We start from the raw sequence: 14,835 nt of genomic DNA on the forward strand, positions 1-14,835 counted from the left end.
TTAGTGCCCATGTCCTTTCTATGAAGTCTTGCATATCTGTCCAAAATAAATTTGAATGATCACAGTGAACAAACACATAAAATATTGCTTCTCTATCTGAAGTACAAAAAGCTCATGTATAATCTGTGCTTAGCTTAAATCTTAATAACACTTCTTTAGCTGGGTAAATCTTTCACGCACTTTCACAGTGAGTAGAAAAACGTGGGACAGACAGAATGACTGACTGACAGAATGACACACTGACAGTTTCCGTGATTATGTACAGCATACCATACCATGACTTAGTCATACCAAAAATTAGAAAAAACAACAACAACATTGGTCCACAGGGGGAGCCACAGCGATCAGTCAAAGAGATCGATTTGAAGTGTTTTTCAAAAAATTCAAAATGGCAGAAAATAAATATAAGCGGAAGTTATGGGTTCTTGAGGCAAATGTGTTCCTCATGAGGAGAGGCATCTCTGTGCAAAGTTTCATGTCTCTACGACATACGGGGCATGAGATATGCCCATTCAAAGTTTGCACTTTCAATCAGTTGCTATAGCGCCCCCCTTTGGCCAATTGATGTAATATTGCTTCATTGGCATCCTCCCATGACCCTCTACCACTGTGCCAAATTTCACATGGATTGACCAAGTCAGTGAGGAGAAAAACGTGGAACACACACACACACAAAGTTTTTATCATTATATAGTAAGATACTATGTCTGTTTAAATGGATCAAGCCTTTTCCCACCGTAAATCACCCGTGATAGAGGACCAAAAGAACTTTGCTGCAGGAGGTGAAACACAGTCCAAAGCATTTCTGGTGTATCTGTAACTGCACGGCTCAGTCAGCAGATCAATATTTCCAACAGAAATATGCTTAGAGCTGATAATGTTCATTTCCATGAGATCACAGATCTTTAAAAACTGAAGAGGGCCCGTAGGACAGCACCAAGGGAAAACATATCATCCCTGGGATGTAGAGTTTGGTCACTATTACGTACGCTTACGTGCGACGTAATTACGCACTTACGTCAAGACGTTGCCTCCCTAGTGAAGACAGCACGCACAAGGTCGTAACTGCAGTTCGCCGCAAACATGATGTCTCTTGCTGCCCGGTCAGGGGCATTTTCCCCTTACATGCAGGCTACAGCTGTTGCTGTCGCCGGTCCCCTGAAAGCTCTGGTCCCCGGGGTTGTTGTAAAGGGAGAGAAGTTTTTGTTGGACCCAAAACAAAAGTTCCTGTGCCGCGAATCGCTCAGCGGTCAAAGCCCAAAGACCGGGCCTGCTGTGACGGTTAGCATCAATGGTAAGTCTGTGGGCTGCTAGCATTAGCGGGCTAAGACAGTGTTCTATTGTTTTAATGTGTGTATTTAAAGTGAACTTCAAAAGTCATTCACTATGTGTGGCTGCTGAGCGATGTTACATGTGTTACAGGTAAATGGCATTCAGTGAGTTTGCCGTAACATAGTTAGCTTAGCTACCGTTAGCAGCAGTCTTTTCCAGGTTGTTAGCTAGCATCCTGTTAGCCTCGGTGGCTAAAGGGCGGCCTACACTGGAGGTCAGTTTTAAGTAGGTGACATGATATCACTTATCTTACTCTGTGTGTTTGGTACAGCGTCTTTGTGGCACAGAATATATAATATAAATCTTGGGAAGCCTGTCCATACTGACTTGATGAAGTAACGTCAACGTTAGCCGTTTGAAAGACACAGAAGCCGGTGTACGCTAACGTTACCTTCAGTGTCCCCACGTCACCCTTGTTTTGTAATCTGTAACGTTACTGTGTAAGTGTAAAGGTAAAAGTTGAAAATGATTTCACAAATTAAGTATTTTACTAACACTACGGTCAGGGCTGTAACGGTAACCACAACTATTTTCACTGTGATGCAACTGTTTTCACATTTAGTAGATATTTGGGTCCCCTTCCATATGTCCTGCCTTTAGTTACATGTTCCTCTGATCAGCCTGGAGAGGCTTCAGTAACATGGACTCTATACTGTGGATCCTCTTCTATTTTTCCCCCATGGTTCATTAGTTGTCACTTCTAAAAAGACAAGTCCAAGAAAACTCTCTCCTCAAGGGAACAAATAGACAAACGAGATCAGGTGTAGTAAGATAGTAAGGTGTCCCTGTGAAAAAGATAAACGAGGAAAAATTACAACAGTGGTCAAAGTGTGTGCCTGTATGATTTAGAGTAAACAAAATATATAATAAATGCTAAATACAAATCAAGATGTTCCAGTACATTTTTTCCCGACTGATACCAATACTGATACCAGTACCTGAACTTGCTTATTGTACAATGAAGAGTACTGATCTGATACCACTGTGAAGGTATACTGTGATATAAAAGTTGACAGTTACCATATTATGTACATTTGCATATCGACAATATTTAAAAAAAAACAACAAAAAAAACCAGGTAACTGGACAGAGTATCTCCCCTTTATTTAAGTTAATTTCAAAGGCAAGACTTGTTACACATACTTTCATTAACAAAATGGTTTCAGTTACAGTAATAAAGCGTTTGTTCAACCAAAATTAACCCTTGATAATGGTATAAATTCTGCAATGCTGTGAAACCACGATATTTTCTGAGACAGTTGTCGTATCATCGTCATATCATCTCCTGCAGTTGCAACCCTATTTGTATGATGTATTTTATCAGTCAGAAGAATATAATCATTTATAAATAATATATCCTTAATATAGTAAAGAAAAAAATATCAGTGTGTTGTCCGTCCAGATTCGCTTGTAGCTCGCTGAAAATTACACCAGACGGTGAGCCGTACACGGAGCTCAGCACCTCTGGCACCCAGTGTGAACAACCCAATGACATGGGTGCTGAAAGGAAGCTATCAGTGTGCTTTGTAGTGCTTTTGTGTCCAGTGTGAACCCCGCATTGCACTGCTAAAACATCCTTAGATTACATAGGAGCAAATCTTGTCTTTTTTAGCTTCAAAAATTGTAGTGCATCTCTGATCCACAAAGAGGAGGGAGGGGTAGCCTGCTCCTTATCAAGTCAAATGAGTCCTCTGGCTAAAAGAGTGATGTAAGTGATGCAGTCTGTCTGTGCACTGCTGAGGTGATTGTCCTCCTCAACTCAAGAAGCAGTTCTCGATTTAGTACACAGAGGTGCTAATTTTAGGATCTACCTCAGTCCACTTTGTGCTAAGAAAGGTGATGTTACCATTCATCTTGAATGCTTGGCTTGTTTATGAACAGGCACTAATCACAGTACATGGCTCTTAAGCCAACAGCACATGTCTCTTCCTCTCATCTTGTGCCATGTTTATCCAGTATTTATGTAACTGTTTATCCCTTCTTTTTTTCCATTTATTTTTTTTATTGTTTTTTCAGTTTAATTATATGTACAGTTCAAGAAAATCCTCCGTTAAATACTTTTTTAATAGTTCTTTACATCCACACATTCCAAAAGTCAGTGAGTAATCATTTTAAATAATCATGATCTTAATATTGACTAGAATAATTGATTGTGATTTTTCCATAAATAAGCAGCCTTAGTGTGCACTTCCTTTAAGGCCCAGGCACCTCAAACAGACATATCAGACTGCGTAGACTCACGTTGCCTTGTCTCAGCTGGAAAGTTGCACTTGAACACACCGACTGCACAACTACAGCCAACGGCCACCTACCACATGTTCTGCACCTCTGAGAGCAAATAACTCCATACCAGGAGGTTGTGTTGGAATATAACAACCTTTTGTTGCTTCTAACTTTCTCCGTCATTTAAAATGTCAGCACAGCTGCCAGTATTAATATTGATTTGGTCTTATCTCAAAATAGATCAAGACAAAGGCAGAAACAAATGAAATGCATCATTAAAATTTATTTGAAGTCATTTTCAAATAAATAGACATTTATATACATTGACAAACGAGCTGCTCCAGCACAAATAGACCCGCTAACACACCAACAAAACTGACAGCACGAGCCGGATCCTGTGTGCATCTGTGCTGTCTAACTGATGACTTTGTTTGTGTCTGCAGGCGCCGCAGGAGTCCGATATGCCCACACGGACATCAGGGTACCAGACTTCTCTGACTACAGGCGCCCAGAGGTGCTCGACCCCAGCAAGTCCTCTCAGGAGAGCAGTGATTCCAGAAAAGCCTTCTCGTACCTGGTCACCGGTGCCACAACTGTGGTGGGCATCTACGCCGCCAAAACAGTGGTCACTCAGTTCATTTCTTCCATGAGCGCCTCGGCCGATGTCTTGGCCCTGTCCAAGATTGAAATCAAGCTGAGCGACATCCCCGAGGGTAAGAACATGACCTTCAAGTGGAGAGGCAAACCGCTGTTCGTCCGTCACCGCACAGAGAAAGAGATCGCCACAGAGGCCGCCGTGAACATCGCAGAGCTGCGCGACCCAGAGCACGACAAGGACAGAGTCATCAACCCCAAATGGGTCATCGTCCTGGGGGTGTGCACACATCTGGGCTGCGTGCCCATCGCCAACGCCGGCGACTACGGAGGTTACTACTGCCCCTGCCACGGCTCGCACTACGACGCCTCGGGCCGCATCAGGAAAGGCCCCGCCCCCCTCAACCTGGAGGTTCCCTTCTACGAGTTTCCAGATGAGGACACTGTGGTTGTTGGATAAATAACACTCCTCAGACTGAGCTCTGGTTGTATAACAGTTTTCACTCTGTCAGAAGCATAACGGCTGTCTGTATGATACACATTTGCTCAGTGTGGTGATGCTTTAGAGCGAATGTTCCGGTGTAATGATGCTGTGTTCACATCTTATTGGTTCTGCCAGCTGGGCAAAACTGTTCACATCATTTACAACTGGTACATGTGGAAATGTTTTGTTCTCTGCTGTGTTTCAATCAGCGTCACCATTTTCCCAAACATCACAGATGTTGGTCGTCCTCTCTACCTGTTGTTTTTAATGTAATGCAGTCACTTTACATAATGAAAGCAAGCAGGAGCTGCTGTATTTTAACATGCAAACCATTCAGAATATGGTGTCTGGGTTAAATAGGTTGGAAGATACCATCCTTTTTTTTTCTTTCCTTGCCCTTGAATATGATGTGAACATGAAATTAAAACACCTGCTTATCTTATTAAATTATAAATCCATCTACTAGCAAAGAACAAACGAGTTCACGTCTGGTTAATAAAGATTTCTATTTTATTTGATGACTGGATTCAGTGTTTAGCCTTTCTTTGCTTAAAATGGTTTCATCCAAGTAGTGAAATACTAGTTCTTGTCCCACTGACTCTCTGTAAACAGACACATGAATAGCAGGACTCCGGTGGTTAAGGTTATGTTGCCGTGCAGTGGTTGTGTGTCAGAGTCAAACATGAAGTTGAGCTTTATTTTGTAGGATGTCTTGTTTAATACAGGCAGGTTTGGCTGGTTGTTACAAAGAGTGAGATTGAAGACAAGCCTGCTTTGCACTGACAAACCAGGGTAAATATAATAAGGTGTACACTTACTGTACACTGAAAGGTTTCAGAAATTGATTTCCTGAGATTGATTTTCTCTGAATGTCCTTAAAGGGATAGTTTGGATTTTTGTACTGTATTACACACAGTAGATCTCTGTCAGCCCCCAGTTGGAGCTCTGACACAGATGTAGGCATAATCAATACAGGCCACTGGGCACCCAGTAGCTCAGTGGGTAGAGCAGACAGCGTCCTGCCACGGTGACCACAGGCTCAAATGACCCATAGCCCTTGTTCTGCATGTTTTGTTTACCATCACGTATGTCTCTTTATTTACTCCCCACATTCCCACTCTCTCTTCTCGTTTCCCAGCTAGCTGCTTGAACAGAGTTTGATACGTGCACAAAACTTCGGTCAAGTGGGGCAAAAACTCAAAAAAATAAACAGGAGCTGCTGGTCTGCCACTGCCTTGACCAGTTAGTGTTACTGTGTGACTGTAGTGAATCTGAATCTGAACTAACCCTTTAAAACACCAAAGTCACACAACAGCACAAACAAACTGACGGAGGCAGCGGTGGAGCAGCAGCTCCTTCGCTCAGTCATGTTAAATCACTGTTTTTCTCAGTGGTGTCTGGCTTTAAAGAGAGCAATACAGTAGCTTCATTCTTTCACTGATAATAATCTCAATATAGCATGTGCTTAAACTGATACTGATTTTATTGAGGTAGCTAAAATATGTTTTATTGCTGATGCATCCATCGCAGTGCGTTCCCTCGCTTCCATGTTGATGCCCCAGCCTGCTTCTCTAAACTGGGGGCATGCTGACTGACTGACTGACATCTACTGCAGGTAGGGTGGCAGAAGCTCAGTCCATAGGGACTTGAATTTCCTCTCAGGGGAAGTAATAAAGTATAAAGAAAAAATAATATATAACCACTGACTATGGTCAGGTACCTCGTATAACCCCACTTCAAAAGATCTGAGCTATCCCTTTAAATATTATCTCCTCTATGATATTATTACTCAAAAATCCTCCAGTAACAGTAAACCTATAAAGTCATAATTATCTTCCATAATACAAGTTCCACATTAAAACTAGTACAGAGGAAGTGTGTCTGGGTGTTCACTTGTTGAGTGCAAGTTCATCTCTAGTTACAAATAATTACTGCTAAACATTCACTTAATGGAGACAGTGCAGTCAGCCCGCCACTGAAGGTACACTGCATGACTTCCTGATGTTGGAGAAACCCTCCTCCAGCTTCTCCCTCACTGGCAACAAACTCACTGCTGTCTCAACAGGGGTGCACACACTTACAGTGCAGGCAGTGCAGTTGCACAGGGGCCATGTGAAAGATTCAAATTGCCACCTCAGAACTCATGGACTTGCACTTGTAAAGCGCCTTTCTTGTCATCCGACCACTCCAAGTGCTTTGCGCACTACGTGCCACATTCACCCATTTACACACACTTTCACACACTGGTTGCCGAGGCTGCCTTACAAGGTGCCACCTGCGACACAGCTTTAACACTCACACACCGATGTAGCAGCCATCAGGAGTAATATGGCCTTCAGTATCGTGTTCAAGGATACTTCAACATACTGTATGTACTGGAGGAGCCAGCGATCAGTGAACGACCCACTTTCCCTCTGAGCCACTGTCGTCCCAACTACACTTGTGTTCAGAGAAGATCTCACACTATATTAAAAATGGTGCCATGTGCAACAGGCTAAATGCCTTCAGAAATGCAAACCCATCTACGTCATGATTTCCTTTTCTTTTTGATTAAGTAGTCAGTGGCAATCTATAACAAACTGCTTACTCTACATTAACTAGAAAAAGCATAAATAAACATAAAAAAACACTTTGAATAATTTCTTATTTTCTTTATATTTTTGTCATATACAGGTGGGTAATGACCAGAGTTGGGTAGTAACCCGTTAGAGTACTTTGATTACTTATTGCAATAAAGAGTAACCGAACGCATTAGTTTGCTGTTTGAGTAATCAAATACTTAAGTACATTTTCAAACAAGACATCAGTTACTTCCGTTACTTTTAGAACGCTGGTCCTTCAGCTCCGAAACAGCAACGACTGTCGTCTGGTTCTAATAACGGAGGTAACATTAAACCTACCAGTCCGAAAGAAGCCATGGAGCTTGTGGCTAACTACATACAGTAGTAGAAGAAATGCTGCCTTTGTTTACGGTGGAGTCTAAATAGGTGGAGTAGGACTCGCTGACAGACAGGTCAGACTCAGGACTTGCATTATGCCTGGTACACACTACACGACTTTTCTACCCATTCTGAAAGTCACTATGTCACATTACACGATTGTGGAGTCATAAAATCGTGCCGTGACTTGGCTGACAGACGTGACACACTGCACGATGGTACTCACCAATTATCCCTGGTTGTCTTTCACGACGTGTGTGATGTCATCGGGTTATTCTTGTCCTATTTTTATCACTTTCACTATTATTTGAGTCACTGTGTGTGTTCATGTGCCAGCCGACATGTTGTTGTCACCTAAAAGCGTCAGCAGGTGGCAGGAGCTACATTTAAAGTACTGTACGCAAACATTCAAGCTACTGAATCCTCCACAACAAAGTACCTACAAATGTTTCAGAATAAAAGCCTATTTAGAAAACGGAGGGATTCTCTCAGCTGAGGTTATAAGGGCTTTTAATTTGAAAGAAATTCAGGAAGTGTTGAGTTTGAAATGACGGTGCAATGTGTTAACTTTATAAAGACAACGGGAGCGGATAAAAAGTAAATATATAAACACACAGAGGGATTAATAAATAACGGACCGTCTATAATGTAGTCTGTTTCAAATGAAGCTGGGAGCCTCTGCAGTTGTGGTGAGTAAAAGCCCCGCCGCTATTTGTTAATGTTATTACTTCATGTCTGACCGTGAGGATGTACCATTGTTTGCTAGCTTGATGCTAATGACAGTAACGTTAACTCAGCGGGTTGACAAAGTACCTCTGCTGTTTCACACCATCATTTCCTCCTTTTACTCTGTGTGGTAACATCCCTAGAGGAAATATTAAAAACGCTGGGGTGTTGTTGTCGTACAGTTGTCTACGGCAGCAGATCGTTGTGTGTTTCTACTGGTCAAAGTGACGGCTGTGATGGGAGAACTGGATCTCAGTGAAGGGCAAGCGGTCGATAACTTTAATTTTGGAGACAAATAATGTAGGCTTAGCGCCCTGTGGTCCATTGCCCAATAGGAAACGTAGAATACTCAAAAGTACTTTAAAAGTGCTTGAGTTACTTTTCTCAGGGAGTAACGTTGGAAGTACTTTAAAAGTACTTGAGTTACTTTACTCAGGGAGTAACGCAGTAAAGTAACTGGTTACTTTTTTAAAAGTAAGGCAGTAAAGTACTTTGATTACTTTTAAAGTAACCCTTACCCAACTCTGGTAAACTTCCGCTTGATCGTTCCTTTGACCCTGAAGCATTACACACTCCAGCCCACTTGATGGCGATAATGCACCTTTACGTGGGTGTCGCCAACCGGCAGGAAACCATTGCAATGTAATGGGACACAGAGAAGAACCAGAAGAAGAAGGTTGGCGTTGTGTTCAAAGGCATCGTACTGTGAAGGTTGTTTACAAGCGAGTAATCCATTGTGCAGTTTCGTTAGTTCTTGTTCTTCCTCCAGGAGCGCACACAGCGCTGTCGAGCCGGCACTTTCGCTGAGCTAAAAGACCACAATGACTACAGCCTTGTCGTAAACAATTACTACCAACGGACAATGAGGCTTCAATAGAAAATGAATGGGTTAGACAAAATGTCAAATAAATCATCACGGAAACCACAGCAATCATCAAAATATTGGTCTTAACCCCTCTATTTCATCATAAACAACCCAGAAATGGGACTCAAAGTGCAAAATACAGGACTTCTTCTTTAAGACTGACAAGCTGAGTATATCTGCACGTTGCCAGTGATTAGTGTGTGCCTAACTAATAAGCAGCGTGCACTGGGGCACATGGTAACTACCTTACACCACTGGTTGACTGGAACATGTTTTACTAACTGTGATGTGAAATATGCAAAAACCTGTAATGCTCTGTTTTATGGGTCTGTGATTTCCTGACGGGAAGTTTCCTGCAGAGACAAAATAATTTGTCACAAATGATATGGACAACAGAAATGACTCTAAAGAAAGGCTCCATTTAAACACTCTGGTTCTTCCTCTGTTTTTGGAAACTTTGCTCTTCATAGATATTAAACTGTGTGCTCGTCTGTAGACAAATTTAACATCTGTACATGATTAGCTGACCTGCTGTTCACTGACTAAATACTCCTTTGTTACCCTGCTAATTAAGTGGAGGTAATTAATTGGAAGTGTTAACAATTAAACACCCTCTCTATTTCCCGGTAACTACTGAGCCCCTCTCACAAACATCATGGAAATAACTGGGATACTGATTGAGTGATCTAGAGATGAGCAGAACAGAGTTAGCTGTATCTGTTCAACCAAATAATTTATCTGTAGCTGGACTCAGAATGGGCGGAGCTTAGACTGGAAGTGGGTGGGGCCTAAGCAGAAGTTATATAAAAAGAATACTACCCACAAAAATGACCACTTGTATATAATTTACGATGTAACGCTGAATTCGTGAAGCAAACTTTTTCTGACATGCCTCCACGGGGAAAATCCAGAAAAGGAGAACATTCTCCCTGAGATGAAGTAAATGGTTACCATGTTTAACAACAGTAAATATTATCAAAGCTCTCACACAACTTGCGCAGTATAATTTAAGTCTCATTTATCCAGTCGTAACCTCAGTTTGTCCCAAACACATGCACTTTAACTAAAACCAAGGAATGAGCGAGCACACCATTATCTGAATCTGTTAAACCAACTGAATTGTTTGCAACTGTACCTGGCGTGGATAAAAAAAAAAGCGGATTCATACTTGTGCATCAGCTCTATGCACAGCCTACGCCGTCGCCCACACATGTGGCCTATGCTGTTGTGAGCATTTATACTTGCGCGGTGGTGTGTCTGTGTCACTCTGCAGTTACACCTCCAAAACAATAGTTAGCGGTGGGGTTACAGTGAAGTGCTGTAAAGTTCAGTTGATTCAAACACACGTTAAACACACATTAAAAACACAGTAAACACACATTAAACACACATTAAACATGGCTTAATAGAGACAGTTTCAAACACTAATCAGCTTCACTATAGCGCGCCCTCCTTGTCCTCGCAAACAAAGAGGCCATTAACCGTCAGATGACGGGGACGGTGAAGAACGGGCCGACTTATGAGAGAATCGCTAAAGGACTGACCAGCCGCGGCTTCCCTCCCACGTCACTATTTACGTCACATGCTGAGCTACACATTTTGTTACTTGCTCACGCCCCCCATTGCCCCGAAAAAGGCGCATTCTGTATAAACAAAAGGAGGTAGGCGGCATTTTGCTGCACTCCCCGATTTTGTTTTTATACTGCCAATGCTGAAAAAAGACTGATTGGGCTTTCCTGCAAATTTGCACATCTCCTATTTAAAATGAATTCATCACCCTCCTTAATTATATACCATCTTAATGGGGTCTAATCACCAAAGACTTGTTACATTTTTTCATTCTTATGTGCACATGTAAATAAATATTCTTTTCAGTAAAAATGAGTCTCTGCTGATTGAGCTATAAATGATTCTCATACTCATAAAAAGTACATTATTTGTACCAGATACTCGTTTCATCCCAGTATTTAGCTCAACCCCAGAATGAACGAGGTCTGTCCTTCTGATAAAGCTTTTTGATGTCTCCTGACATTAAATGTTTTTCTCCTGTGGTGTCAAGTGATCACTGACTGTCAGCAAACATAAGCAGCTGCACACAGTTAATTAACATCACTTACCACACAGGAGGTGATTCCAGAGAGGCTCTGTCGCCCCTTCTGATCGTGTATGCGAGTCAAACTGCAGCATCATGTCCATATCTTGTCGTGTGTGTGTGTGTGTGTGTGTGTGTACATACATACAAGCCTCCACTCCGGAAGCATAAAGCTCATTGAGCTGTATGCCGCTATGATGTCACAGAGCTCATATTAGAAACATCAAATTGAAATAGAAAATGGAAGGCGTCCTTTTCAAGACGACAGCTGGAGTTTTGATGGAGTGAGTCCTCCTGCCTCCCGCTGTGTGCACAGTAGCTCACAGCGCTGCACATTGAGATGAAAATGAGAGCTCAGTTAGAGGAGCCTGCGTGCCTTTGAGGTGGGAACAGTTATTTCATGACAGCACAATAAAGTCTAATAGAAGTTTCTCTTTTCTCTGCCGCTCTCTGCAGTGGGACTCTTTTCATGCTTGACACAAGCAGCCGCTGATGTGTGAAGCTTAAGTAGTCTTAGTAATGCTGCCAGTCATGATCAGCACAATGCAGAGTTCCTCTTCTCCTCACAGTGAAGCTGCAAAGGAGCACACGATGGAGGCAGTGTGGCTCTGTGTACACTGGCACTGCCCTTCATCATTTTCTTTTACAACCAGTCCCTTTATATCTACAATTTGAGTTATACTTGTTCACTACACATATCACACACACACACACACACACACAACTGCAGCACGGTACTGTTCAGGAAACAGGCTGTGATATCTGTTTACAGCTGTCTGTGTGTGGCTGTGATAAGCAATATGTTGTGGTAGAGATTGTTCAGATACCAAACTTAAGTTTAAGAATAATTTTCCTCCCAAGTTCCCTCTGAGGAAAACTCTCCACAAGATTTCCAAACTGTTAGTGTCGGGCAGGAAATCCAAAGTGTGGGATCATTTTGAGAAGGTGAAGGACGAACCCAAGGTGATATGTAAACTCATCTTCATTGGTCGACTACAAACATGACATATCATCTGAAACATGGAAGTAGCTACATGCCCATTAGCCCACAGCGTCATTAACAGGCGGCTCGCTCAGTGTGTGACGTGCACTTGGAGATAAAATATAGGCCTATATTAATGAAGGTTCATTAGTACGGTTTGTATTTCTCTGTAATGTAGCACAGTGTTAACAATGTTACTGATACTATTCTTTCTCACACCTTCAACTCAAACCACCAAAATATATCATTTAATCATTACATTCATATCAGAAACATGCAGGAGACTAGTCCACTGATGGACCCTGATGAGGACTGTTGGTCAGCTAGGAAAATAGTTAGTTGGGGGCAGCTCTCGAAAGTAGTGAATGTGCTAAGCCATGATTGTCACAGCCTCCAATACATCACCTATGACAATGCATTCTTTCTGATCCCACAGGTGCAACAACGGAGAGTGGCCACAAAATTACCAAAAATGTGTTTGGCATGCTCCCAGTGCATTTGGCAGAGCGCACTAGACGGCGATCTGGCTGCTCTGTGCACACAAGCCTCAAGAGGACACTGCATTACCATTTCATAACCATTACCATCTTGATGCGATCAATAAAATCAATAATGGGAACTCATTTATCTGACATTTTCAGTTCTGGCCGTGCCAAGTCAAGCCATGCCACGCTGATTTGCATTTCCATAATCAGTCTAGATGTGCTGTGCCACATCAACCTTCTCCAGAGTAGATCCAAAAGCCAGGACACCCGCCCTCAAGCGGGTAGCAGTGGTGAGAGAACCCCGACAACCCCCTTAAAAAAGCGTGACCTCACATTTACGAGGCACATGAGGAAGGCTTGCCATGGAAAGAAAAACGAAAGTCAGCCTTCAATGTCCACTTTCGTATCCTTAAAGCCACAGTGTGTAGGAATTGTGTGTTTATAACATAGGACTGTTGGGGCAGGTGTAAATCACGTCTTGTCTTTTGACAACTGACAAGTGGCTAAACCTCACACACCTCATCCCTCTCCTCGCATCACTGCACCGCTGACAGCTGTTAGCCGCTGTTAGCCGCCGTTAGCGGCGCCGCTACTACCATGGCACTACTGCAGCATAACAAAGTCCGACTCTTTGAGCATAATGCAGGATCATGCATATGCAGCATCACGGGAGACGGAATCCTTATCGCCAAGAAAACGCAAAAGGGAATCAAAAAGGCAGCGTGACCGGCAAATTAAAAAAACGAGGGTCAACATCGGGGTAGCCTTTCCCAGGTGGAGAGAGCTGATTAAGGAGAAAGGTAATGCAATCACAGGCCAGCGCCACTGTTAGCTGTTAGCCGCTGTTAGCCGCTGTTAGCGCTAACATCGGCTAACAGCAGTGCGGTGATGCTGGGAGAGGGATGAGGTGTGTGAGGTTGAGCCGCAGATGTCCCCTTTTCAAGTGAAGAAGCTGAATAAGTATGATCCTCCATCTTACGAAGCCAGAGGTTTTGAGAGGTCTGCTTGCTGCTGCTTTTTGTCAGGCGGAAACTGGAAACCGACAAGTGAAAACGTGAAAGGCGATTCCGTATTTCTCAAGCATGTCCCTGTATGCACCTGTATTTTAAAGATGGCGCACGTACATGATGAGACACCTGACGCAATGTAAATGAGAATTTCGGAGCTTATGGACATACTTAGATACGCTGATGGAGGTAAATACACATGTGCTAGGACACACTTTTGACTGCAAAATTTGTTTGTCTCAAAGAACAACTGAAATTGTTACACATAGTGCCTTTAAAAAAATGTTGGTTTTAAACCGGGCTCGGGCTCATAATTACAGTTAAAGGGGACGGGCCAGGCCAGGCTCGGACAGAACATGCACAGGCTCTAAACTGAATGTCTGTGGTTTGGAGTTTAGTTTCTCTCCTGCGTCCTGTTTGTGCTTTAGATATCTGCTTCATTTTACTGTTTCACGTTCGCTATCAGCCGTATTAGAAGTTGTGTGAAGTTGCTACTCGAAAACTCAACATTTCCTTATTTTGCTGCTTCACAATAAAAGTTTTACCTCACAAATAAGGAGGGGACTTTTATTGTGAAGAGTCTACAGGAAATGAAATATGTTTATTACTAAATCAGCAGAACTTTGTCAGCTTCTTCAATTAAGACAAGTCTAATAATATGGCAGTGAGGAAGAGTAAAATCAGAAACAGCCACAGTGAGATGTTGATGAAGAGCTGCAGACAGCAGGCTCTTACTGCACCTCTGCAAACAGCTCACCTCCAACAGGTAAACGTCTTTTACCTGCACTGCTGTGGAAAAACACATGCAGCAAAAATAACAGGGAACTTTCGCTCGTGGATCAGCCCGCTGCTTTTAAACATCATCACTCAACACAAGCCGTCATTAGTTAAAGACACAGCTTCAGGCAGGTAGCCATGTTGTAACAGAAATGCAAATCCTGCTGCACTGGGCTGGAGGCCTAAACCAAGCCATCCAGCCCATGACTGTCGAAAAGGGGTATTTGCCTCTGTGGTGATCTCTGGTGCCATCACACAGAAGTTTTTAGTCATACAAAAAAATAATGAAATCAAAATGTAGTAAATTGAGCACATTCATGCTCCCCTGC

At 42.6% G+C, this 14,835-nt stretch overlaps 1 protein-coding gene across 1 annotated transcript; it reads left to right on the top strand.

Annotated features, from left to right (window-relative positions):
• Window positions 1-1,024: 1,024 nt before the first annotated feature.
• uqcrfs1 (ubiquinol-cytochrome c reductase, Rieske iron-sulfur polypeptide 1) lies at window positions 1,025-5,151 on the top strand. The gene is made up of 2 exons (XM_033628093.2): window positions 1,025-1,294; window positions 3,999-5,151. The coding sequence occupies exons 1-2, from the start codon at window positions 1,084-1,086 to the stop codon at window positions 4,607-4,609; spliced, it is 822 nt and encodes a 273-aa protein (XP_033483984.1). The 5' UTR covers window positions 1,025-1,083; the 3' UTR covers window positions 4,610-5,151.
• Window positions 5,152-14,835: the final 9,684 nt, after the last annotated feature.

Source organism: Epinephelus lanceolatus, chromosome 2 (assembly GCF_041903045.1).
Source record: "Epinephelus lanceolatus isolate andai-2023 chromosome 2, ASM4190304v1, whole genome shotgun sequence".
In the NCBI taxonomy this organism is placed as follows: Eukaryota; Metazoa; Chordata; class Actinopteri; order Perciformes; family Serranidae; genus Epinephelus; species Epinephelus lanceolatus.